At 58.5% G+C, this 25,427-nt stretch overlaps 3 protein-coding genes across 3 annotated transcripts; 2 read left to right on the forward strand and 1 right to left on the reverse strand.

Moving 5' to 3' along the window:
- Positions 1-1,313: 1,313 nt before the first annotated feature.
- Positions 1,314-9,131, reverse strand: KVR01_005780 (uncharacterized protein). Its single transcript, XM_044783759.1, has 3 exons — positions 6,410-9,131; positions 4,644-6,320; positions 1,314-4,544 (listed from the first exon to the last, which is right to left on the reverse strand). The coding sequence occupies exon 3, from the start codon at positions 3,332-3,334 to the stop codon at positions 2,687-2,689; it is 648 nt and encodes a 215-aa protein (XP_044644583.1). The 5' UTR covers positions 3,335-4,544; positions 4,644-6,320; positions 6,410-9,131; the 3' UTR covers positions 1,314-2,686.
- Positions 9,132-11,040: 1,909 nt separating this feature from the next.
- KVR01_006135 (uncharacterized protein) lies at positions 11,041-14,907 on the forward strand. Its single transcript, XM_044794502.1, has 4 exons — positions 11,041-12,015; positions 12,094-12,645; positions 12,724-13,806; positions 13,883-14,907. Exons 2-4 carry the CDS (start codon positions 12,218-12,220, stop codon positions 14,337-14,339), a joined length of 1,968 nt encoding a protein of 655 aa, XP_044644938.1. The 5' UTR covers positions 11,041-12,015; positions 12,094-12,217; the 3' UTR covers positions 14,340-14,907.
- A 5,040-nt stretch (positions 14,908-19,947) lies between these two features.
- KVR01_006149 (uncharacterized protein) lies at positions 19,948-23,635 on the forward strand. Its single transcript, XM_044793971.1, has one exon. It carries the CDS (start codon positions 20,311-20,313, stop codon positions 22,192-22,194), a length of 1,884 nt encoding a protein of 627 aa, XP_044644952.1. The 5' UTR covers positions 19,948-20,310; the 3' UTR covers positions 22,195-23,635.
- Positions 23,636-25,427: the final 1,792 nt, after the last annotated feature.

Here is a 25,427-nt window from a genome sequence, read left to right on the forward strand (position 1 = left end):
AGCGTTCCGGTTCGTTTCTGGTGAGACCGGGCAGAAACAAGATTGCAATCTACATGGCACCGGCTGCCCAGCCTTCCCCAGGGCAGGGTGCGATGCCATGCTCATCATGCCCTCCCATACTCCGTACATTACCCGGGGGGTTCGAACAATGCGTGTCAGGTTCGCCCTGTGACGGGGCTGTACACACACACACACACACACAGGGCAGGCAAGGTAAGGCACACTTACACCCACCCAAACACCCACGCACCCACGCACTCACACGTGCGTGTAAGGGTGCATGTTTCAATATCTCCCATCACGGTTGACACACCACCACACACACAGACACACACCAAGTCTGGTCACCCCCCGTGTGACACATGCAATCCACCACACAAGGCAAGGAAGAAGAACAGGGCGAAGGGGACGGAAGGGGAAATGTTAAAAATAACATCCAAACACCCCCGACGTTCGAACACATGGGGTAAGGCGGACAGCGACAGCCCATCAGTGGTTCGAAACGTTTGTCGCGGGGATTGGGCTGTGCCTGACGGTGGTGGTGGTGGTGGTGTGTGTGGTGTTGTCCAGAAGCTTCCGGACTTCAACCCTATCTCTGTCCCTCCCAAAACCTAGCCAAGCTCACACCGTTCGCCTTGGAGCGCATGTACATAGTCAGGTAGTGTAGCAGTGTAAATGTGTGAATCGACGTCAGAGTGTGGTTGTGTCCGCAACGCCACCGACCGAGGCCGGCCACACCAGGGGCGAAACTTCCCTAGCTGCAGCCTTGTCACGTTTTCCGCCCCGAGTGCCGTCGCAGTGGGGGAACCAAAGGGCGACCTGAACTCTCCCTGACGACTGCCCAGACCAGAGAGGGGCAGAGGGGTTGGGGGGTTTTGTTGCAGACGCAGAGGCACAGGGAGACCGGGGTGAAGGGGGTTGGAAGAGACTCGCGGCCGGCACTTGCGGGACCCTTTGCGGTCGAGGGGCAACACAGGCTGACAGGGCACGCAGGCTGGCAGGGCAGCAGCAGGTGACGGGGTTTCGGAAGTTGTGCCGGAATGGAGGCAGCAAGCCTGGGGGACAGTGATTAAGTTAACACCGGCAGGTCGTGGGTGAGAGCGAGCGAGGCACAGGGTGTGGCCCATGATCAACCCTCCCCCTAAGCGACTGCAACCACGGAGATGAAGGGGCCAAGGGTCCAGCGTTACGCCCTCTATCGTACCGATCGTCTTCAATCTCCCTGCCCGGCAGGCCTCCACGTGCACGCCAGCCAGCCCAGCCCGGCACACACTCACTCAACTCAACCTCCGTCGCGCTCTCGCTCCCTCTGACTCTCTTCGCGCCGGGCACCCGGGGCGCATTCAGGCCTGTCCTACCTGTCTCTCGTCTTGCCTCAGAAACCCCTGTGGGTTGACGACCCATCCGTCTGGTCCCCTAACGCCCATCCCCATCTCTCCCTTTCTCTTGGCCCTCGCCCGTTTAGCTCGCATTGCTTGTTTCATTCGGCAGGTAGATTAGGCCGCCGAACTGGATTGATGATCTGGGCGGGGACCCGCTCTCGACGCCCAAAGGGCTGAAGCAGCGGGCGGCCGGGCTGGCGGCGTCGAAGAAAAACCCACACCCAGCTCCTTGGTCCTGGGAGCGTCGCTAGCAAGGCCCTTGCCGACGAGGAACCCAAATAATTCCTGCCCGGGAAGAGCGTGTGATTCTCCTACCGAGGACCATGGCACATTGCGATCAGAGAGAGGGCTGAGCGCAATGTACCGTGTACATGCCAAGTGTGATGCGATGACCTACCTGCCATGCTCGATTGTCGCGCGCCGTCGCCCTGTAGGGCGGTCCGATCGTTATCGGATCCAGGACTTGGAGACTCTGGCACGTTTTCGGATCTCATTGTGCGTAGATGGACCGTCCCCTACCCCCCCGGCTATCCGATGGAGGGGAGGGGAGGGGAGGGGAGGGGAGGGGAGGGGTCCTTTCAACAAAAAAAATAACGTACCATGCTTGATCGAGATAGTCATTCGAGATCTGTTCATTTTCGGTTGGGACCTCCGAGTATTTTCACCGAGGCGGCTCCGGGTCTCCGTTTTCTTCCAAGCTAGAAGCTAGGGCTGTCCAGGCAAAATGGAGCACTGGGTTCTCCGTACTCCGTACAACTCCGGGTGTTGGCACCACACAGTACTGTAAATGACCTGTACCGCTGCCAGGTCTTTAGGTCTCTCACTTGCCTCTTAGGGGCCCTCGCACTGCAGTCACGATCCCATCATACCTACGCCATACTGTTCCATAGGTTTTATAAAACCCCCATTCCCCAATTTTAAAATCCTAGACCGCTAGGTCCAAGCGCCCAAAGGAGGCGTGCTGCATCGATGGCTCGCCAGCTAAGCTGTTCCCGGCCCGCCACGGTCTCCTCGTGGGTGGGTACCGAGGCCATGTCGAGGACAGAAACACATAGGTCTGCTTAGATAGTTTCCCTTGGCCCATCCGGGTGGTGTCGCGTTGCTTCCCAAATGGCGCTGGGGCGGTGGTATCGAGCAGGAGACATCACAGTGCATGCTGTGATGGACCTAGGGCGTGTGGCCTCGGACGCTGGAGTCTGGAGTCTGGACCCCATCGCATCCCGAGCCAGGTTGCGCTCATAATGAGCTGGAGGGTCGGGGCTTCTCGCCGGCGGCACAGAGTGACAGTCTGATGTGTCATGGCCTCAGGTTTGCGACGACGGGACGTCCAACGTCCGCGATGCAGCAGTCTTTCCACTGGGCAGACTGGGGAGTCGCCTGTGGCTGGCGTGCGTGATCAGCGCCTCCACCCGTGACCAAAGCGGTCGACGACGGGCAAGACGGGCTAGCAGGGACCGCGGTGCGTATCGCGCCAATCTGTAGACCGCAACAGCCGGAGCCCCAGTTACAGCCCTGTGGGCGCTCGCTGGCCTATCCCCGCCAAATCGACAATACCGGTACGCGCCGCGAGCTCGCTCCTGAGTCCTGACTTTGAGTCTGGATATCGAGCACGGCGACATGACCGGGAAGCCAAGCCACAGTCTATTGGCAAGCTGCCCCTGACCAACCCTCCGCGAGGCTGCCAGGTGGCTCAAGCGTGCAGACGTGCAGGCGTGCCCAAGTCGTGCGTGTGTGCGTGCGTGCCCAGGGGCACGACTGCTGCGACGATTTGCTTGGTGGTGGACGGTGCGCCCGGGGAGGTGCGTCTCTTGCCCACCTGCGGCCGAAAGCAGGGCCGGGCCACTGGATGAGAGCTGTCCTTCGGGATCTGACAAGGCCTGCAGAGCCTCTGTGGCGCCGAGGGTTTGTTTGAGATCAGATCTGCGTGCCCACGTTTGCTCGTGCCGCCCCATGGCTCGACGGACGGGTGGGTGGTGCGACACGGGAATCCAAACCTTTGCCGCCTGCGGGTTGAAAATCCGGCCCTCCCAAGATTTGTCTGTCAGCCAGTCCAGACAACATGCCGAGCCGCCAGGCCGCCAGCACCAGAAGCGCTGAGCACTCGTCCCGCTTCTCGTTCTTCGGCTTCTTCCAGAAGAATGGAGACCGAGCCTGGCTGGCCAACCAGCCAGCCCAGCCAGTCAGCGAACCAAACCCCCTCACTGGCCTACTGCAGACAAAGACGGATCCGTCCAAGCTGCTCTGGATTTAAGTTTTGCATGCCTAGGCCCGCGACGATCGTCTAATCTAGTTCCTATTCTTGGAGCTCGGATCGACGTTCGACGTTCGACGTTCGAACTAGCGCTGCAAATCGACAGATCAGTACCTCCGGGGGGCACCACCGTGCCAGCGCGCTGCGCAGACCCCATTCCCTCGGGCCATCTACCTCTGCCTTCGGAATGTTTCGTTGCCGAAACCTCGCATGTTTATGTGAGCGAGGGCATCCCCCACAGTAGTCGGTTTGATGTTGACTACTCTTTGACCCTCTCACGATGAGTTGATGTCTTATCGTCCGTAGGTACAGACAGACAGACAGACATGTACAGTACGCAGGCCCGCCGGGTGCGTCGGTACTACACGCTGGCATGAGTCCGTGCTGGCCGGCCGGCAGTGCCGCCGGACGTCGATGTCTCACAACGTGGGGTATGGGGCTGTACGTACGGGATCTGAGAGTCCATCTCATGATCACTAGGGCCTGCCGTTGCCGCCCTTGAGCGTCTCATTTTTGGCGCCTTGAGAGCAGGCCGACGGCAAGGAATGCGTTGCCATGGGTGCACATGACTTGAGGGGGGGGGGGCGCTTATGCGAGGGACTGCTTGAGAACTTGTGCATGCAACGAGCAGTTCACTACATCCGAGGAGTATAGCCAACGGACGAATTTGCGCCTGGCAGATCGCGAAATGCCAAAGAAAGTCGAGGACGCAAAATGCTGTGAGTTCTTCAGTGGCAGGAGTGACGATGAGCCGGAGCCTGTACTCCGTACCTGTACTCCGTACTTGTGCAAAGTTGACTGCTTCGCCTGCGGATTTTGGCTCTGAAGGCCGACGAGTCTGTATACCTGTATTTCTCATGACTGCCAACGACCCAACGACTGACAGGCCCATCATCGATATTGCTTCTTTCCTGCTCGGAGCAGGTCAGCAGAGGAGCCTCGCTGATGCCATACACACCCAGCCAACAAGTCATCGGTGCTAGCATTGACTGTGTGTACGGAGTACATACCTTTTGCCGAGTCAGTGGTGGCCTGCCGTCCCACAACGAACCAGTCAGTCAGAGGGCAGAGACCCCGCACCCTGCAAGGCAGACGAGTTGTCTCGCTCAGCAGGGATATTCCTTCCTGATAGGCTCATTCCTAGCGTTGCCCCATCGTCCCCTCAGTCACAGCCTTGGCGGGTAGTCGTAGGGCTGAGAAGGATGTGGTGGTGTCGGCCATCCAGCCCATCCTGACAGCCTGAGTGCGGCGTCTTGCGCTCCGTTTCGAAAAAAAACGCCTGCTTTTTGCTGACCGGGACAACAAGAATCAATGATGAGACATGGCGCTCAGATGGCGTGGACCTTGAGCCGGAGTACACTACATCAGCCCGGCTACCCTAGGGTAGCTGAGTCTGCTGGTCTCATGTGCAGGCTTTCCGGTGCGATGGCCCAGAGATATTTTCACAAAGAGAGTCGTCACAAAACGCTTTTTCTTGTGTTCGTCTTCGGGAGCCATGAAAACGTGGCTATAAGATGGCAGTTCTGTTGGTACTGCTGAGCCTTAGTGCAGCGGGCGGTGTCCTTTGCCCGACGGGTGAAACGTTCCAGCTTAGCTCGCCCCGGAGCAGTTCACCTTGTAGGGCTAGGTGGGAGCTCCCTGGGCTGCCTGGCAGGGATTTCAGGGCAATGCTCGCCAACGGGGGCCGGCCCAGAGACTCGGTAGCTCTGCGCAGTGACTGAAGCTAAACGGCGACCAGCGGCCAGCTTCCCCTGCAAGGGATTTATGAGCCCTGGCAGCCTGGCCACGAGGCCACTGACTTCATTAAAGTGGTCGAGCCGGTCGTGACGATCGCTCGGATGCTAGTGCCCTTCCCCACGCCGTGATATCCGATGCTGGCGCGATGACACGCACAGGTCAGGTCTGCGTTGGGCAGTGACTAACAGGCTGAATGGGCCCTGAAGCAACCCGACGGAGTGGCACACCAATGAAGCAAAACCGGTGTTGTGATGAGCGACAGCCAGGGCAAGCCAGCTAAGTCTCTTGGCTCCACGGAACGGTGACGGCTCAAACCATGCTCGGTGCCGCACGCGAGCCGTTAGGCTCGACCAGCCCCGACACCCAAAGTTGAATGAGCAATGCACACACAAAGCCGCTGCGGGCGGGTCAACAACACCCCAATGGGCCTATCAAGCAATGGGCCCCGGTCTGTACCAATCACTGTCATTGTGCCAATGAGAAACATAGCTTTGTAGGGGCTCCTCGGCCCAAATCTTGGGGAACTCGTCGCATGACTGGATGGTGGGATGGCGAGAGTGCTGCAACTATCATGTGCAAGGTGGCCGGTTCACTTTCCACTGCTCGCTGAGCAGATGTACACCATTGGTTATGCCTGGCCCAGGTATCGTGCGTTAATGTGTCAGCGATAGCCAGAAGTGCTCATGCAGTGATACTGAGGATTTTGATTTGATCCTGTGTCTGAGGGCAGGACGGTGACAGATAATCCGTAGGAATGATTTGGCTCTCAGGCCCAGCGTGTTGCGTAAGACCGGAACAACTCGGGGTCTGAGGCTCTCGTCATCTCGTGTCGTCGCCACGGTGCACGACAGGCTCATCTCGCGTGGACAGCCTGGGCGGAGATGGCCAACAGCTTCAGCAAAATGGCGGTCAAGTTTGGGGGTTGGCGAGGGATATTTTATCGATCGATACTTGAGGTGGGAAGGGGATAAGTCAGCGGGGGCGAAGGCTTGACCTGTATCAGATGTACGGAAGGCGTGTGTCGAGCTGAAAGACCCACTGGAATAGGTTGTCATCCTGTTGGTCTCTGCAACTGGCGCGCCACAGCAACTCGTCAGCTTTGCCGCACTGACCTCGCGCATACGAAGCGTTGGCGGGCGCTTGCACTGGACTCGGGCGAAAATCCTGACCGGACGAAGGGGAACGGCGAGGCAGCATCCATTAGTACTGATCTGACGAGAGGAAGAAGAGAGCATTTTGAAACATCAAAAGTACCGTCGGGTATGACGAATACGATTTCAGCAGGCTGGCCATGGACACCTGACCGGACCGGCTGAGTGGTATATTGGCCGCCTTCTCCAGTCTGTCGGGACCGTTAGTCTGGCTGAAGAGCCGGCTGCATTATTATCGCCCCCGAATGGTCTGCTCTACTGTGCTTTCTAGACGGGAGGGGCTGTGATAATGATATCGACAGAGCCAAGTGTACTGGAGATTGCCGGGTTGTGCGACGCCGTCAAACACTGCTACGACGCCGGCTTGCCCACAGCGTGAGCGGTGTGCTGGTGGTCACACCCTTTAGGTCCTTTGGCGCTGGGCACTCAGCGATGTGCGAAGGGGGCCCAGTCGGTATGAGTAGATGAGGCTGGCACTCGGATCGCTCACTGCCTAGCCGTCGTGGTGGCTTTGATAAGCCTGACGTGCTGTAGTCGACCTGGACGTCGATGGCGTAGGCGGTCTCAGAATCAGGGATGAGGCCAGTCCGGCGATCTCTGCAAAACGGAACGCTGTACCTTTTTTGGGGGGTCATGCATTTGTTCAGTCGACGGCGCAGCGTACACCGTACTGCGTAGCCGCGTGAGTCGCCCCGCAGTCAGACGAAACTGCCCGCGGCCTGATTAGAGCAGCACGGTTCGGAATGGAAGGCCGCGGATTCCAGGCGGCGGCCTCCCTTCTCTCTTGGGCCCTGACAGCGGGGCCATCAATTAATGGAGAAATAACCATCTCACGAGCAAGCATGCGCGGCCATCCGGTGGTTGCACACAGTGGTGAGTGAGTGAGCGAGTGAGTGAGTGTCATGACGTCCCGGCCCCTCTTCCCAAGCAACATTGGTGGTGGGCGATGGATGAGATGGGCTCGTGCTCGGGGTCTGTCCTCACAGCTTGGCCGTGAGCAGCAGCGTCTTTGCCAAGCAATCCGCTCCGTTTAATCAAAAGGATTGAGCATGGGTCTGAAGATTAGACTGAAGTGGAGCGGAGTGGCAGTGGACGGACGGACGGACTCCACAGTGAGGCAACAGACACATGCGGACAGGGGGGTGGACGGTGTCTGGGAGTCTGTTGGGTGTTTGCTTTTTCTGCCATGTAGGGCTGGGGAATCACCCACTCTCAGATTAGCGACCATCCAGGCATTCAGCCCAGCTGGGAACCCTGCACACAACCGTCAGCACGGGGCCCTCTGACGGGCGAGGAGAGGAGGACACCGCCACGAGGGCGGCGATTTGGCTCTCGTTAGTGTGTGTGTGGGTGTGTGTGTGCTGCAGATGTCTGAATGTTGGACACACGGGGCTGCAGGGGAGGAACTTGATGATCCCGCCCGGGTGTCATGGACATGGATGAGACGGGGCCCGTTGTCTGCCTCTGCCAGGAGCCCTGCACGTACTCCGTGCTCCGTACTACTACGGCTCGGTAGTGTCAAGGTGGTTTCGGTGCAGGCAGGCCATCCTCAGGTCGGACAGGCTGACAGGGCGGGGGGGTTAAATTGAACCGCGGGCGTGTTTTGAATGGGATGGCATGGCACGACATGGGCTGCGCAGGACAGCATAGCGCGTGGGCGTGGGCGTGCGTGGGCGTGGGCGTGGGCGTGGGCGGGTGCATGGGTTTGGGCCTATCCATCCCATGTGCAATGGCGTGGTGGTGCCCTGGGGCCTGCGGGTGTGTTTATTGGGCTGGTACTTTTATCGACGAGAGCATATTGTGGTGGAATGCTCTGCTAGACGAAATGGCAGACGAGGACAGCCGGGGTTTTGGCGGGCAGGCATCCAGGGCATCGTGCCCTGGTCCCCAGGTGAGAGAGTGCTGTGTAGCCAGGCTTGCCAGGTAGCTCGGAGCCGAGCATGGGAGACCCCCACCAGCACCGTCGAAGACGCCTCCAGTTGACCGTCTGCCGTCTCGGGCCCTCAGTCCCTCAGTCTCTCAGTCCCTGTCCTGGTAGCCTGTCCTGTTCCGTCCCGCCGGGCTGGGGAGATTGCCGCTGATTGTCATTGATTGTCCAGATTGTCGCGACTGTCGTGGCTGTCGTGGCTGTCGGACCAGGCCAGGCCAAGCCAAGCCAGCGACCAAGTTGTCGGTCATTTGCCGCCTGGCCGTGTTGCGTTGTAGTGTGCTGAGTGCTGAGGACCGAGTAGAACTGGTAGATAGAGAGAGACATGCAGGACCTGGGCCGTGGGCCGCGGAAGTGGAGGTGGATTGTGACATTTGTGGGCGGGTGGACTGGATGAATGTGTGTGGATGCCCAAACAGAGGCGAGAGGCGAGGGGACAAAAGAAACGGAGCAGTTGTCGGGGAGCTAGCTGTCAACGTTGCGGTTACTGCACACTCTGCCCTACGAGGAAGAAACGGTAAAGCGAAGGGCAGGCTGGCAGGCGGGCAGGGTGTAGGGCAGGACGGCAGGAGGGGGGAGACGGGGAGCGATCCAGCCCTGGGAGGCAGGGACGGATGCAGCTCCCCCCCCCAAGGCAGAAGGCAGCAGGCAAGCAGCCGGGCCCTTGTGTACCATGTAGCGAGACATGACGATACCTCACACATGCATGCCATCACGCCTTGTTGCGGTGTGCCAGAACGTACCGACGCAGTCAGTCTACCTGCGGTGTTAAGTGTTTAAAACCAACACCGTGCAGCAGGTAGACGACGTACCCGCAGGTGTCCCCATTGCCGATCTGACCTACCTCCATCTTTTTTGTATCCTTTCTGAATGCACGTCGGATGACTTGACTGATGACTGGACCGACAGGATGGAGAAGTGCCCACCGGTTTGCTGCGGTGTTGGTTGATGGCTTTGCTGGATGATATTCGGGACTTTGAATGGCACATTGATTGACTGGCACTGCCCACGCCACGCCATGCGATGCGATGCCCTGCCCTGCCCTGGCCTGGCCTGGCCTGCCCTTTTTTCCCTTGCCTCGCCATGCCCATGCCATGCCATGCCCATGCCATGCCGTGCCGTGCCATGCCATGCCACACACCACACACACACACACCACATCATAGAGCAGCAGCCTACATGTACATTACATTACATACATTACATGCTGCTTGCTCTCTCTTATTTTTAGAAACTGGCCTGCATTGATTGCGTGCGCCTCGCCTCTATCAGTGACTAAGTGGCTGTTCCGTCTCGGACGGTTGACACGCCCGATAAAATACAGGACGAAGATGAGGACGGGCTTGACATTGCCGGTTGACGATTGGCATGCTGAAAAGGGAAGGCATATTTATGGCTGCCGCTGCTGCTCTCGCTGATGGCCTAGCACGGACACACACACACACAAAAGTCTGGAAGGCAGACAGGCCAGGCGGACGGGCGGACGGACAGACAGACAGCCAAATAAACAGCCGAACTGGATGCACAATTACAGTTTGCGGAAACTCCAGTGTCCTCGGTGCAAATGCAAAAAGGAAAGAGCGAAACACTTGCCGCATGCGGCAACACCGTCCCCCTCGACACGCCGGCGCGCCGGTACAATGATACAGTGGCTCACCTGGGCGCACGGGCCCAAGGGTGCACCGGCACGGACACAGCAGGCACAGAGGAATCTAATAACTGCCAAGGTGAGTGAGTCTGTACACCACCGTGAGGGAGGAGCACAAGGCGATGGATGCACAAATGTCGAGTACGGAACTTGCAGTACCCGCCGCCCCCCCTCGCACTTTGCAGGGTTGGGGTCAAGGCAGAGTGGGAAGGTGGGAAAGAGGAAAAGACGGACGGAAAGAGCTTGAACTAACAGAGTACTACAGAGTACCGGACCTTCCTTCCTAGAGACGAGACCCGGGCAGCGGAACACACGAGGCACGACGTCCTAACATGTATAGGTGCATTACTGCATATGTATGTGTGTGTGTGTGTGTACATGTGTGTGTGTGTCCCTTTTGCTCCTTGCTTACGGAGTACTGTGTAGGGTAGTCCAGCAGTTCCAGTCCGGTCCAGTCCAGTCGTCCAGGCGCCCCAGTTTGTCTGGCCAGCCTGCCCTGCCCTGCCCTGCCCTGCTCTGCCAATGCCAATGCCAGCCTGGGTCACTTGGACTTGAACTTGTACTTCGACCCTGTCGGGCCTGCCAGCCTGCCCGACCTGTGGACCCCTGCTTCCCGCCCCAAGCTTGGGCTACCATTCCGCCCTAAACCTTTTAGGGCCCCACCCTGAATGTCAGGTACCCAGGTACCCCGTACCATGCCTTAGTACCGGTACCGGTACTCAGGCAGGGACCAGGGATCGAGGGAGCAGGGCAGGGAGCAGCAGTGCAGGAGGGACAAGCAACCAAGCACCAGCACTAGAGACATGGCTCTGGCTCTGGCTCTCTCTCTCTCCAGGCGCACACACACACAGAGAGAGAGAGGACCAGGCACAGAGAGAGAAGAGAGATCAGAAGAGTAATAAAATGAGTGAGACCTACCTCTCCACCTTACCTTGCCTTGCCTGGCAGTATGTGACAACCTTGCAAGATACATAGTCTACATGCCTCGATACTTAGCTGCGTGCATCCGTCCATACGTGCTTTTCTTCCTTGGACTGCCTCGCCTCCTTCCTCCTTTTGAACCTGCCCTGCCCTACCAACCTTACCCTGCTCCAAACTGGGCCCAAGACTACTCGTGCACCACTTAAGGAAGGCACATATCCGCACCCACCTCTCGTCTCCTCTACACCCCCCTTCCTGAAATATTGTTTGCTTGCCTGCACCTTGCATTGTGCTTCTACATACTCGTCCCCGACCTGCCCTCACTCGACCTGGACTTGTACTTGGACTTGGAACCATCCTCGACTCCTCGACTGCTCGACTCGATCGTTTTGTCTGCCCTGGACTGGAGTCATCCTGCGCAACACTCCGCCACCGACCTTTCTCGTCCTGTTCTTCTCTGCTGCTGCTGCTGCTGTTGTGATACACAAGCGTCGTTTTTCTTTGGGACATTGCCAGCTTCGCCCTGTTGTTTACTTGCACCTTTTACACGGTCCCTTTTTTCCCATACCGACAATTTGGAGCGCCTTCTTGCTGTTGTTTGCCTGGCGACTGTTGCTGCCGTGATACCTACCAAAATACCTTCGCAAATAAATATCAGCCGACATCAGCATCCCCAGCCAGAACCGAAGCCTGGCCCAGCATCTGCATCTGCATCTGCATCAGCACCAGCAACTTGCGCCAGCGCAACACACCAACATCCACTATTCTCTCGACCGCCCACCGGTTCCTCTGTGGTGCCGACCGCTGTCCGTGGCGCCCAGATATCTACCTGGCCCGGTCCCGTTGTACACGACTCAATCCACCCCATGGCGCATTGAGTCCTGGCCAACTTGCCCCCTCAAACTACCACACTCCTCGAGATAAATGCAACAGGCCCGGCAACCGCTGCACAAATACTGTTGACTCGCTCCCTCAACGTCATTTCTTGACTCTCCCACGTGGGTCCAGATCCCTTGCGGGGCCATAGGCGGCCGCTTCTTGTTGCTCCTGACTCTCCCTGACCGTTTCTGTACCAGGTGAACCCACACGACCCTGCGGCGCAACCTCGCATCCTTGCGGGTTTAAACCTCGGAATCCCCTCGCCTAACCCACAACCACTCGTCCGATCACATCAGCTCCGAGACCCGAGCCCTGCCCATCATGGACATCCGCGGCGCGCGACCACCTGGTCCCCCCTCTATATCAATCTATGACGATGACCGGTATGGCTCAAGCCAGAGGCCCTTTGGCTCGCATGGCCCTTTCAACCCCAGTTTTGACCGAATGCTCTCTCCCGGCGGGGTGGGAATACCTAATGCGCCCTCCCACGAGAACCCACCGCCTGCCCTGCCTCCACCGCGTTTTGTGCCCGTCGACGGGCCACAACCACATCATAACGACTTTTTCGAACGGCAGCGCAAGGAATCCTACAATGAGAGCTTCTTCGGAGGAAGGAGCGAGAGCGGTTATGGCAGCTGGAAGAGGTCTGGCGCAGACGAGTTTGCCGACTACCGCAGGAGGGAAAGCAACACTACCCTGACCGGCAAGGACGAGGGCTACTCGAGCTTGTCAAGTTATGCCTCCTCGGCGTATGTCCTTCTGCCAACCCTTCGCCCGCGCGCGGCGCTCCCCGGCCAGAAAGTCCGCAGCTAACGTGCTTGTTCCAGATCGCGAGACAAAGGCCCCAGTTTCCGTGTGCACGACCACTACAAATTCCCCTCGGGCGACTCGTATGATAACCAGCAGCTCAAGAAACTAGATGCGAAGAAGGGCCTGGACAACAGTGTACCGTCCCGCGGATCAGCGTTGAGCGCATCCATGCGCTCGCTGCAGGACGGCCCGTCTCCCACGTGGCACTCCTCCGACCGGCCCCATATCCAACTGCCTCAACTATCGCTTCCTACCCGCTCCAAGCCAATCCTCGAATCCACGCCTTACGAGACACCTCTGAACTCGGCCGTGTCTCCTCGTAGTACGCCTTTTGCGCAATTGGCTCGGTCGCAAGACTACCGGTCGCCAACAGAACCACAGTCAGCAACCGATTTTGATCGAAGCCCCTTTTCGAGGGCCCGGAGACAGAACTCGGGCGCGTTCCCGGGCGACCTCACGCCGGCGGACACCTACGATCATGAGATGGAGTTCCCTATGGACGAGACCAACCGTTTGCGCCACATCCACCTGGACGAAGGCCAGCACTCCCGCGTCAACAGCTTTGATACCCAGTGCCAGAGCCTAAAGCGTCGGGCTTCCAGCCCGCCTGTTGAAGAGCCTGCTCTCAGGAACGCATCTAGCCATAGTGACCTCCTTCGCCGCCGCGAGGGCATCTCAAGGGGTAGCCCAGCACCGCGGCTGTCCGTCAACCCGCCCCACGGTAGCATATCTTCTGTTTCGTCGGGTGACCGAAGTGGAAGCCTCGGAGGATTGAGCACAGCCACCAGCATGACCTCTTCGCTGTCTTTTGGCCGGAGATCGCCCATAGGATTATCACCAAGTGGCTTGTCGCCAACAGACGTGGCAAGCTCACCCTTTGCCACTCCAAACTCATTGACGCTCAGCCCGAGGACAACAATCGTACCTCGGACCGGGTTGCACCAGAGGGGACCAAGCGACCAGAGGAACATGGTCAGCCCTAGGAAGCTGACCGAGCCGACGTTGCGAACGAACAACGGCGTTGGGAAAATCCAAGGATTCTACATGTGTGACTGCTGTCCCAAGAAGCCGAAGAAGTTCGACACTCGTGAAGAGCTAGGGTGAGTACTTCTTTTATTTTAGCTTGCAACGGAGACGCCAGGGGAGTGCCCGACTGACAGGACTGCCGCCAAACAGCGCCCACGAGGCTGAGAAACAGTATGAGTGTGCCTATTGTGGCAACAGGTTCAAGAACAAGAATGAGGCTGAGCGACACCAAAATTCACTTCACGTACGACGACATTCATGGTCTTGCTCTGCGCTTGCGACTTATGACAGGGCCTTCCACGAATCAACTACGCGGCCTGGTGAGGCCGACACCTGCGGTTATTGTGGTGAGGAGTTTTCCCGATCGGGTCTGAGCCCGGCGGGCCATGTGCGGCATGTCACCGAACAGGACTGGGATGAGCGAGTGCGTCACTTGCAAGATCACCACAAGTTCCGCGAGTGCAACAGCTCCAAGAAGTTCTACCGGGCCGATCATTTCAGACAACACCTTAAGCACAGCCACGCGGGAACGAGCGGCAAGTGGACCAACATGCTGGAAAACGCATGCATGATGGAAGAGGAGCCACCGCAACCACCCGGGAGGTGAGGCGAGCCCTCAGTAATGGAGCTATGAGGTATTCCAGCCGGAGCAGGCCGGCGGTGATAACGCGCATCCGGGAAACAGCATGGCGCAGACGCGCGGGACTTTGTGTGTGAGGCCTCGCGAGGGTGAGAGGCTGCAAACACCAACAGGCTGGGCTGTAGACCCCGAATGCGACCAATCACCCTGTTGTGACAGTCCTGTGGCCGCGAGCCGGCCTTGGTCGCCGGGGGGGGAGACCGCGACATCGCGACATCTGGTGTGTACGACGTGTCCGGGAAATTCAGGCGAGCTGCATGGGTCAAGGCGACGCTTGGGGCGCTCGGATTTGCGGGCAACGCACGCGCACGCGGTCTGCGGATGGGGCTGGCTAGAGCGTCCGTCAGCAGTAGGGCTGGGAACTCCGACGTCTCGAAGCAGTCCGCTGCTGTGGGGGACGCCTGACACCACACAAGGTATGCCGTATGGGTGTACTGGTATAATTATTCTATACGTTTAAAGCCGCATGCAGTCAGACAGACAGACGTTGGTCGCTGGCATCGCGACAACAAATGCAGAAAAACGATTCCCCCCGCCTGCAGTCTCCCCAGCACGTCTAGAGCAGGATCAAACTTTGTGCCTGCTATGCATCCGTGATGGGAAAAAACAGCCGAAACCAAATGCTCGAGGCAACTCACTCACCTCTCTTGAGATCCACCGTGGCCGTTCCCCACTCCGCTCCCCCCACAAGGTGCTTCGTCTGGAGTTGGCAAGAGTGCGCGAAGGATTCGCGTGGGCCATGCATGCATGCCATCATCCACTGGGCAGACAAGCAAGCCCACCTGCAGGAGCGCTGGCGAGCTTGTCGAACCGACCCGAGGCTTTTTTTTTTTTTTTGCTGCTTTTCTTTTCGGGTTCGCGTCACGAGCCTCTGTGGCACGGACATGAGTACGGTGTGGGTATGGGATCGTTCGTTTGGGACAGGCTCGAAGGATCTCAACCCCCTCCCCCCCCCCCGCGTTGTGGTGTTATCCATACCTTAGGAGGTACTATGTAGTAGTTGCATACCCACTTGGTCGGTTGGCCCTGACCACGCACGGCAGATGCAGCGAGCGCATGGGTGGGTCGGCCAGCCGTGGTATCGCGAGTTGATTGATCAATTGATTGAGAGGCCTTTGCTGTTCGCGCTGCGGTGTCGCTCGCGCTTGAGGGCTTGTTTGTTGGTGCCTGGGAGAGGCCGGGGGGGGGGGGATTGACCGCTTTCTTCTTCCGGGGAGTAGTGAAAGCCCACGATGCCGATGTGTGTGTGGATCGGATCAATCGATCAATCAATCTGTGGACTGAGTTGTGCCTTGTCTACTTACTTGTCTATGATGGCTGGATGGGGTGGCTTGGATCGTTGGAAACTTGGCGATAGACTACAACATCAATTCGATACCAAGTCTCGTAATTTCTGGGCCTCGAAGCGTCGACACAAACTTGCGGACCGCTCGAGTTCCATATTCTTTGCTGTCTGTCTGTCTGTCTGTCCGTCCGTCCGTCCGACTGTCCGTCTGTCTGCGTGTGTAACCCGACTCCCTGACTGACAGACTCCTCCACTCCTCCTCAACGCGCCTCGCAAGTTTCGGTATACTGTGTAATTAGTCTGGTCGACCCATCCCTGCCCTGCCCGCCACAGACGACGCCCCCGGGACTGCGCCGCAGGGCTGCATCCTGCAGGCCCCCAGCCCAACCCAGCCCTAGTGGTTTCCGCCCATACCTACTTAGCCAACTAGCCTAGATATCAATCAATTTGCTGCTGCCTTGCTGGTCGCGGTTTCCGGTTCCGGTTCCGAGACATTGATTCGACGCCTCGCGCGGCACGCGGCATCGTGCGGGCCGAGGGTATGGCAATGTAGGGCGGACACGATGTCTGCTGTGCCGCCGCACACACAGGTCTAGCACCCTTATTATTAGTACGGTACTCGCGGCGGGCGATGTGGACCTCATGCCGCCGCCGCCGCCGCTGTGGTGGGCGGAGGGGCTGCTCTAGCTGTAGTAGTAGTAGTAGACGTGCGGGTCGATGGATGAGACTGCCTGCCTGCCTGACTGCCCTGGCTGTCCTGCCCGCCTCTTTTTTTTTCTTGTCTTCTTTTCAGTAACTAGCTGGGCCTGGCCTGGCCTGGTCTGGCCTGGGGCGGCGCGAATACTATCTATCTATCTATCTGTCTATCGACTTTAGGACCTGGTGGACGGACATTCGGTGGTGGTGTGGCAGGCAGGCAGGCAGGCAGGCACTGCCAGGCAGGCAGGCAGGCACTGCCGCCGATACTGAGTTCTCATCCCCCCTGAAAAAGCAGCTGGCCGGGCGATTGAGGCGAATGACAAGGAAGGAAAGACAAGGGCCGTAGGTTACGTATGTATCGGGGCCACCAGACCCTTGGCCACAACTTGAATGTTCGAATTGGCGAGACGATGGGGTGTGGCTGGCCGTGCTGCCGTGGCCCACGGGGAGGGGGGTTTTGAAGGATTGTTGTGGGTGGTGGTGCCTGCATACAGTACACCGCTGTCTGCTGCACGATGGGGATCCGCAGGGCTTGCTTGCCTGCTTGCTTGGGTTTGGCCCTGCTGTTTGCCGTGCGGCAGCTCGATGGATTCGACCAGCCCGGGCTTTGGCTTGTTGGACGGTCCTGGTGCTCTAGGTAGATGTCACTTGTCACAAATGCCCTCCCTCTCCACCCTGGCAGGCAGGCAGACACATCACCGTACCGATTCGCGAAGCTGGGCGGAGCCAGCCAGCCAGCCCAGCCCGTTTCGGTTCGGCATTTTCTTTTTCTTGGGTTTGGCTGGGTGGGTTCGTCCTCTTGTCTTGTTTTGCCCCTCGCTCGCCATGTTTCGCTACCTACTACGTACGTCCGTAAATGGGTCTCGGATGGCCTTGGGATAGAGAGACAGACAATGGTAGTTTGATACACTTGGCCCTCGGTTAGGAAAGGCAGCACGCACACTTACAGAGACACGAACGATTGAGCGTGTGCTTTTTCGTTTTGTCTTGTTTTTCCGTTGCCCCTTTCGGTTTCAATAGCAATACACTCAGGGTGGGCATCACTCGAGCATTGGTGGCCTTTTTTTTTTTGTATCATTATTCACTCATCTGCCCGTTTCTAGAAAGGGGGGAAGTATATGCGTTTTTCTTTGTGGCAGGAAGGATTGTTTGGGAGTCAGCCCACAAGCCAGTCGCGCAGTCGGACTTGTCCGGCTTGGGCCTCGGGGAGGATTGGATATCCCGGTGTGGCCCGGGGTGTCTGGTCCTCCTTTGGTGACCTGGGGTTGCGCCTGGCCTCTGATCCTGACCTGGCCTGGCCGCCTGCCTGCCCTATCTATGTACGCACATGCATGTCACTATTTCTTGACTGTCTTCTAGTCTAGGGTTTTAGTGGTTCGAGGTGGGCGGCGGATGGGTGCGATGTGACATGAATGATTTTGGGCTGTGGAGGATGGGGAAGTTCGGTATCGAGATGGATGAAATCAGACGGGGTTGCCTTTGAGTAGCGGGCGATATGAGTGACGGATCATATATTTCACGGCTCGGAGGAGGATGGGCTTTCCTAGCAGCAGGTACACACACACATACATTGTATTTTGTCCTCGTGCTCCTTCTTGCTCAAGTAGCGTTCCATTGGCACCAGGCGGTTGTTAATTAGGTCGGCGGGGTGGTCTGGAGCAAGCCCCAGGTGCAGAAGACTTGGGCATTTAGATTGCTGGATGAGGCTTTTGCAATTTCAGCCAGGATGGCCGGGGGTGGATGGATGGATGGCACTATACGTTTTGAAGTGGGCTTTTCCCTCCCCTCCCACCCGGCATCTTCTGCAGTATTCAGGAAGGAAATCTTTACATGAAGAGGCTTAGTATCTGCACAAATCGTTAAGGTAGGTATCATTGTGTCTCGATATGAATAACTACTGCCAGTGTTCCCAGATAGGATAATTTGTTTCATCATAGAAAGTACCTGAAGGATTTCATTGTGTATTATTAGTAATGCTTAAATCACTAGCACATCGTTGATGAAGGAGCGCGGGAGGATCGAAGGAGGAGGAGCCGGTGTCTGTCGCCCCCCTCCGGGCAATACGGCGTGCCCGTTGATCTTTTGTGGGGGGGGGGGGTTATTCCTTGGTGGATTGTACTCTGTATTTTACACATGTAAGTGCTCACCCTGGCCGGCTGGCTGGCCAAGTCCTGAGCAGCCGCCTGCATGTGGTCATGATGGTTTCTTGCATGTCTCTCTGCCGGGGTGGCTAACTAATGGGCGGCTATTACCACCTAGGTCGCTACCTGACGAACGGAATAGCCGTAGGATTTCTTGCTTTTCTCTTTTCACCTTTCTAGTGGGATCCATTCATGATCAGGCGGCCACGGGCTGGCGGGCTGACTGGATGTACAGTACCTGGGAGGGGGAGCAGGGAGGAAGCAAGTCGGGGATGTACTGTTACAGACTGGACTGTACTGTACTGCGACGACGTTTCTGCCTGCGTGGGTGCCTGCCTGCCTGCCTTGCGATCCTCGCCATGTGATGCGACGTGTCTCAGACATGTGCTGTGGTCACGACGGGGCTGGACCGGACCCCATGAACTATGCAGGGCTGTCGAATACGTAGGTACTTACCTTAGTACCTAGGTAGGTAGGTAGGTGACTTGTTAATAAGTGCCGGGCTGAACTGAGCCATGGTACTTATTCCTCTTGCCGGGGGTCGATGATATGGGATGCTGGGTGCTACTGCGGTCTAGGTAGTATGTATACACGGTTCAAGGATTGGAAGTGTTGTGTTGCAGCCGTTTCTTGTAGGTTAAGATTTGATAATCAGTCATCAACGTGTAGTGTTGAAGGTGATGTTTGTTTTTCGTGTATGTGTGACGGTTTCTAAATTTATCTAGAGCCCTGGAGACAGAGCAGGAACTATTTCCGCGCTCAGCCCTATCTAAGTTACCAGGTACCAGTGACCACAGCTTGGTACTTTTACCTGGTTACTTGGACTACTTGGGTGCTGCTTCTTCCAAGTCAAGCAGGCTGGTGACTACTGACAAGATGGGGCTGTATTATTGGACTGGACTGGGCTGGGCTGGGCTGGGCTAGACTGTAGGGCTGGCTGGCGGCTGGGCTGTGTTCACTTGACCAGCAGCCATTGCATTGCCAGCCATCCAGGCAATTCCGCAGCACTAGGAGATATTCCGCCCCCCTTGCAGCCCCGAGCAGGCAAGGCTGAGTGTCAGATTTCAGAGTGAGGCGTGAGAGGTGTGAGAGGTATGGGGTTTCGAGATTGGAGTGTGGAGAGACGGGTTGGAGTAAGCAAGGTGAGCAAGGTGAGTAGACCAGACCACACGTGCGTCTGTCTGTAACGGCTGGACTAGAGCAAATCAACCACTACTGTTAGTGTAGGCTCTACCTATCTGTGTGAGCTGGTCATGGCAACAACCTGCCCCGCGCTAGAGAGTGTGGAGACAGCTCGGCGTGGGGGCCAGAAAGGCGGGGCAGCGGCAGGTGCTCTCGTCCTGCTCTGCCTGGGAGGTGGCAGGTGGGGAGGCTCGAGTGGGGCAGAAGTGGCACATCAGCCCGCCCGTCTCCAAACATTGACGTCGATGTCGACTGTTTGGCAGCTGGCAGTCTGCAAGCCTGCCAGCCTGCCAGCCAGTCTGCTGCAATCCGGTTCTTTCTTTGATTTGCTCTGCTTGCATCTGATTGATCGACAGACTGATCGACTGACCGACTGACCGTTTGACCGGCCGATCGAACCGCCTCTGGTGTTCCGACCTGTCTGCCTGCCCGGCCCAGCCAACAAAACAGCAAACAAACAACTCAGAGCAATGTCAATCAATGCCACCCCGATCCATCAAGACTGGACACGCCCTGAGCTGAACACGCAGAAGAGACAAGGGGACCAGAAATGATCACCGACTAGAGTTAAGCCAGACAGCCATCCAACCAGCCAACCAACCGCACCAGCGGGCCAGGCCGAATCGAGACTATGCCATCGCTTGATGAGTCAGACCGCGCAGCAGAGATCACCACCGCCGTCTCCACCGGCAGCAAAAGCACATCAGCCTCCACCACCACCACCACCAATACCAAACCCGTTACAACCACCCCCGTCGTGCCTGGCAGCAGCATAGACATCGACGACTTTGCCTGTGTCGACGGCAGCGAGAGCGACGCCGACCCCGACGACTACGACAGCGACGGCACCGCCCACGACGTCACCTCGCTGTCCCCGGGCTGCTGCTCGCGCTTCGCCGCCCTCACAGGCCTCGACATCAACGAGATCAAGCGGGAGCTGGCCGCCCACAACAACAGGCACGGCAGCTCCTCTGACGGCTGCCCTGACCCGCCAAAACACCGCTGCCACGGCCCCCGCTCCGCCTTCGAGGGCGCCGACCACGCCCACCTGCAGTACATCGAGAAGAAGGCCATGGCCCTGAACCGCGTCGATGGGCCCGACGACCTCTACGTCGGCGGCGTCTTTGCCCTGCGCCGCCCCGGCGCCATGGAGGGCAAGGCCATCACCCACATCCTCAGCATGATCAAGTACAGCTTTGTCGACTGGCAAGGCTTCGACGACCACTACGTCCACCTGAGCATAGACGTCGACGACGTCGAGGACGAGGACCTGCTGGTGCACCTGCCCCGCGCCGTGAGGTTTATCGACAGGGGCTTACGCGGTGGGGACGGGCCCTGGCCGCAGGGCACTACCCTGCCGGGGACGAGGCGGAGGAAGGGGGGAGGAGACGGGGGTGAGCAGGACGGCGCTGCCGTGGACAAGGGCGGCGACCAGCAGCAGCAGCAGCAGCAGCAGGAAAAGCCCAGGACAGAATCATTACCAGAGGCGCAGATGCGCAACCTCTCGCTACAGGAGCACGCGCCCGCCCCCGCCGACCCATCAAAACCAGGCGCCGTCTTCGTCCACTGCGCAATGGGCAAGTCGCGATCCGTCACCGCCGTCCTGGCATATCTGCTCTGGAAGTACCCGCACCGCTACGGGCTCACGCCCTCCATGCTGGCCCTGCACAGCCGCGGGGGGCCCGACGCCGAGACGGCCCGCGGGGCCGTGCAGGCGTCGCTGGACTGGGTGCGCCGGACGCGCGAGATCGCCGAGCCGAACCCGGGGTTCATGCAGCAGCTCGAGATGTGGGTCATGATGAAGATGCCCACGTCCGGGGGGGACGCCGCCGTCGAGAAGCACCCGGCCTACCAGCGGTGGGTCTGGGAGCGCGAGGTCGAGGAGAGCGCGAGGATCGGCAAGGCGCCCGAGTGGATCCGCTTCGAGGACGACCACGCCGACGAGGAGAAGCTGCCGAAGGCTGCTGACGGGGAGGCTGGTGTTGATGACGGAGGCGGCGACGACGACGACAGCAGGTCCAGGACGACGATCAGCGAGCTCCGCTGCAAGAAGTGCACGCGCGTCCTCGCCAACTCGCGCTTCATCATCCCGCACCAGCAGCGGCAGCAAGCTGGTAAGCCCACCAACAAGAACAACACGCCCTGCCCGCACCACTTCATCGAGCCGCTGTCGTGGATGCGCGACGTCCTGGAGGAGGGCCTACTGGACGGCCGGCTGATGTGTCCCGGGAACGGGGGCGGCGGGGGCGGGGCCGGTGGCGGCGCATCCCGGTGCGGGGCCAACGTCGGCCGGTACGCCTGGCAGGGGTTCAAGTGCAGCTGCGGCGAGTGGGTGTGCCCCGCGTTCTCGCTCCAGGCGAGCAAGGTCGACGAGGTCAGGGTGCCGAAGGGGCAGGGGCAGGGGCAGCAGCAACAAGCAGGAGGTGGTGAGGGCGGTGTTGGGGATCCTGCTGCCGCCCGGGCTGCGGCGCTGGGGATCCGGATGCCGCCTGGGCGGAGGCTGAATAACCTCTAGAGCGGCCGGGACCTGGCCAGCCGAGATAACAGCCGGACTACGTGTCGTGGTGAAGGGGGGCGGGGGGCGGGCAGAACGTGAATATTACGTTACGTTAAAGGGAGACGGACAGGCGTACATACGCCCCTGCCTGCCTGACCAGCTTGATTGCTTGGTCGACCCTCCCCAGGTCCAAGCAGCCGAGCCGAACCAGAGCCCAGGCGAAGAGAAGCAAAACTGCCTACTGTGCTCGCTCGGCCTTGTTGCCAGCCCAGCCCAGCCAGCCAGCCACTCCCAGCCCTGCGAGGCAGAGGCACAGCTCCTCCTCAACCCGTCGGGTCGGGTCGGGGTTGCTTGACGCCCGGGTCCGACCCACACCAGCTGACACCGGCTCACCGATGAATCAGCACCTACGTACGTCTCGGCCTTGTCCCTAAACGATACCGTTGCCATGGCAGGCAGGTTCCGTCGTGGTGGGTCGGGGGAGCCAACTCACCTCTACTGTACATACACCATGCAAGCAAGCAAGCAAGCAAGCAAGCAAGCAAGCAAGCAAGCAAGCAAGCAATCAGGTCCTAGTTTGTTCAAAGCCTGCCTGTCTGTGCCTGTGCCGCACGCATGCACGCACGAACGAGCAACCAACAGGGACAGAAGTGCCTTGCCTTGCCTGTTGGTCTCGACGAATTTTACCTTGGATGGCAAAATGGGACACCGAGGACGTGTGTGTGTGTGTATGTGCTGCTGCCAAGGAACATGGAGCCTCTTTGTCCCTTCTTTTTTTTTTTTTTTGCTGCCCGCCCCGTCCGGTCGGCGGCCGCCTTGCATCTTGCATCATGTATGCATGCAGGCGGGCGTGCATGCATGTAGGCGGACGGCATGCCAGGCTGGTGTGCTTTGGCTGGCTGCGGGGCTGTTTGCATCATATATGCACGTGCGGTGGGCAGGCAGGGCAGGGAGCATGGAGACGAGATGCACGCATGCGAGCCGAGCACAGAGAGAGAGAGAGAGTCATGATGTGATGCCTGGGGTTGATACTGTGTCGTACCGGACCCACGATGCTGCTGCTGCTGGTGGACATACTGGGCCGCGGGGCAGGGCAGGGCAGGGCGGGCAGGCAGGTCGGTGGGGGTATGGTGGTATGGGAGATGGGGATCTGGGCTGGCTGCGTGGGCTGGTTAGATGCACATACACGGTACTGCGCTGGCTGCTGCGACGTTGGTCGAGCGTGCGCATGGGTGTACATATCGTGTGTGGATTTATTACCACACAACCTCCTCCTGGTACGGTAGGTAGTCCGGTAGTAGGTATTCGTGTATGTCCACAGACTACCACTACTACTCCGTACCGCGCCCGCGCCGCATACTCGCATGGCCAGGTGGCCAGCAAGGTCGGCAGGTCGGCCGGTCGGGCTTTTGTGGTCTCCCTTTCCTGTGCCTGTTGGTCTTACAAGGTTCAAATGTCTTTTTTTTTTTTTTTTTTTGGCTGCACCTCCCCCCTCCCCCCCCCGGCCGGGTGGGTGTGTTTCTTACAGTCCGAGCCAGATGGCACGATGCCGAGCGAGTTCGAGGTGCATGTAGCATTGGGCACGGGGTGTGTGATGGATGGATGGATGGATGGATGGCCTGGATCTTGTCTGGGCCTACCTGGTTGGCCTGGCTAAACGACAAGTACATACATACACACATACATACAAGGACCGTAGTACCACCGTAATCATGATAACAGGCAGACAGGCAGACAAGATGTTGGGTGAATGTTCACCCTTCAGACGTGGAACTTCCCGTCAACTACACTAGCCAAAACACATGTGGCTGTTGGTCGTCGTGGTGGTGGTTTCATTCAAACCTACCTTGCGGCGGCGTGGCGAGCGGGCCAATCACCGGCACCGCCGCGCTCGGCTTATGCCACCGCAGTGGCAGTGAGTGGCTGCCCCATCTTGTCGGACCCCGATTGATGTGCTGCAGTGCTGTTCTGACCTGTCGTATGCGTGCGACTCAATGACGGTGGTTGATGACTATATTCTTACCTGCCTGGGTACCTACTTATATACCAACCAAACCAGCCAACCGACCAATCCGCTGGGGGCCCTTTGCCAAGCCCGCACGGGACCTCGAATATACTTGCCCAGAAGCAAACAATCATCAGACAGTCACTGTTTTCTTCCTACACCCCGAAGAGGCAGCAGAAACGAAAAAAGCGGGGGGTCCAGCCCGGGCGGGCCCCCCTGTCCTGCCCTGCCGGTGTTGGTGGTGGTGATCTGATCATCGCGCGGATGGGGAATTCGATGGGGAACGGCCTCGCCGCACACCTGCAGTAGTGTCATGGGGTTTTCTTGGGTGAACAGACCAGCCTGCCAGCCAGCACGCATGCCAACGGCTTTTTTTTTTTTTTTTTTTGTGTGTGTAAGTAGTCTACATGCGGGGCTAGTACCGATACAAAGCACCTGGCAAGAGGAGGGAGGAGGTGGGGCCTGGGCCAACGGACAGGTCAGCCCCCCCCGACCTGCTCGGTCACTCTAGGTAGCTAGCCAGAAAAGCAAGTAATAAAGTAGGCCCAGGTTGCCATCGCGGGTGGACCGCCCGCCAGCCAGCCAGCCCTGCGAGGCACTTCTGACGTTTTCATACTTTGACTACCACAACATACCCGAGGGGAGCTTGGAGCTTATCGGGGTGGCTGGCCGGCCAGCTAGCCGGCCAGCTAGCGAGCATTTGATCCCTGGAGGAAAGCAAGCAAGCAAGTACCCAGGTAGGGTTAGCTCCGTCTTTTTTGAGACTGCCGTCCGTCGATGTGCTTCAAGCTCCTCATCCTCTCTCTCTCTCCCTCTCCCTCTCTCTAGGCTTTGCTGCTGTGCCGCGCTCTCGCGTCCGCGCTACGGCATGCCATGTCACGCAATGTACCGCCGTGACTCGGGCGAAGGAGCGACGACTTGGATGGACGAACCCCTCCGATGGCTGGGGGGGAGCCCGTAAGCTTGATCGAGCGGACAGGCAGGCAGGGCTGATCCTCCTGGAGGGAGAATGTCACTGTTCTGTTGTGGGTGGATCCCCGTGCGCGGATCGCTGGCTGGGTCTCTGGGTAAAACGGTCGCGAGGTAAACGGTCGCGATGCGGGTCTGATCCTTTGGACCCTCTTCCTGTTCCGTTTTGCTTTTTCTTTTTCTATTTTGATGTGTTGGACGTGGTGTTTTGGACGAGGCTGAGGCCATTCTTTGGACGTCTGGTCTGAAACATGATGTTGGGGACTCAGTAACATCA

Source organism: Diaporthe batatas, assembly GCF_019321695.1.
Source record: "Diaporthe batatas strain CRI 302-4 chromosome Unknown Contig00006, whole genome shotgun sequence".
Taxonomy (NCBI): Eukaryota; Fungi; Ascomycota; class Sordariomycetes; order Diaporthales; family Diaporthaceae; genus Diaporthe; species Diaporthe batatas.

Bases quoted from the DNA above. Each gene is read 5' to 3' on its own strand.
- KVR01_005780 (XM_044783759.1), bottom strand. From the start codon at position 3,334: ATGGGGCGGCACGAGCAAACGTGGGCACGCAGATCTGATCTCAAACAA.
- KVR01_006149 (XM_044793971.1), top strand. From the start codon at position 20,311: ATGCCATCGCTTGATGAGTCAGACCGCGCAGCAGAGATCACCACCGCC.
- KVR01_006135 (XM_044794502.1), top strand. From the start codon at position 12,218: ATGGACATCCGCGGCGCGCGACCACCTGGTCCCCCCTCTATATCAATC. The intron at 12,646-12,723 runs GTATGTCCTTCT...TGCTTGTTCCAG, and splicing joins TCAAGTTATGCCTCCTCGGC to ATCGCGAGACAAAGGCCCCA. The intron at 13,807-13,882 runs GTGAGTACTTCT...GCCGCCAAACAG, and splicing joins GACACTCGTGAAGAGCTAGG to CGCCCACGAGGCTGAGAAAC.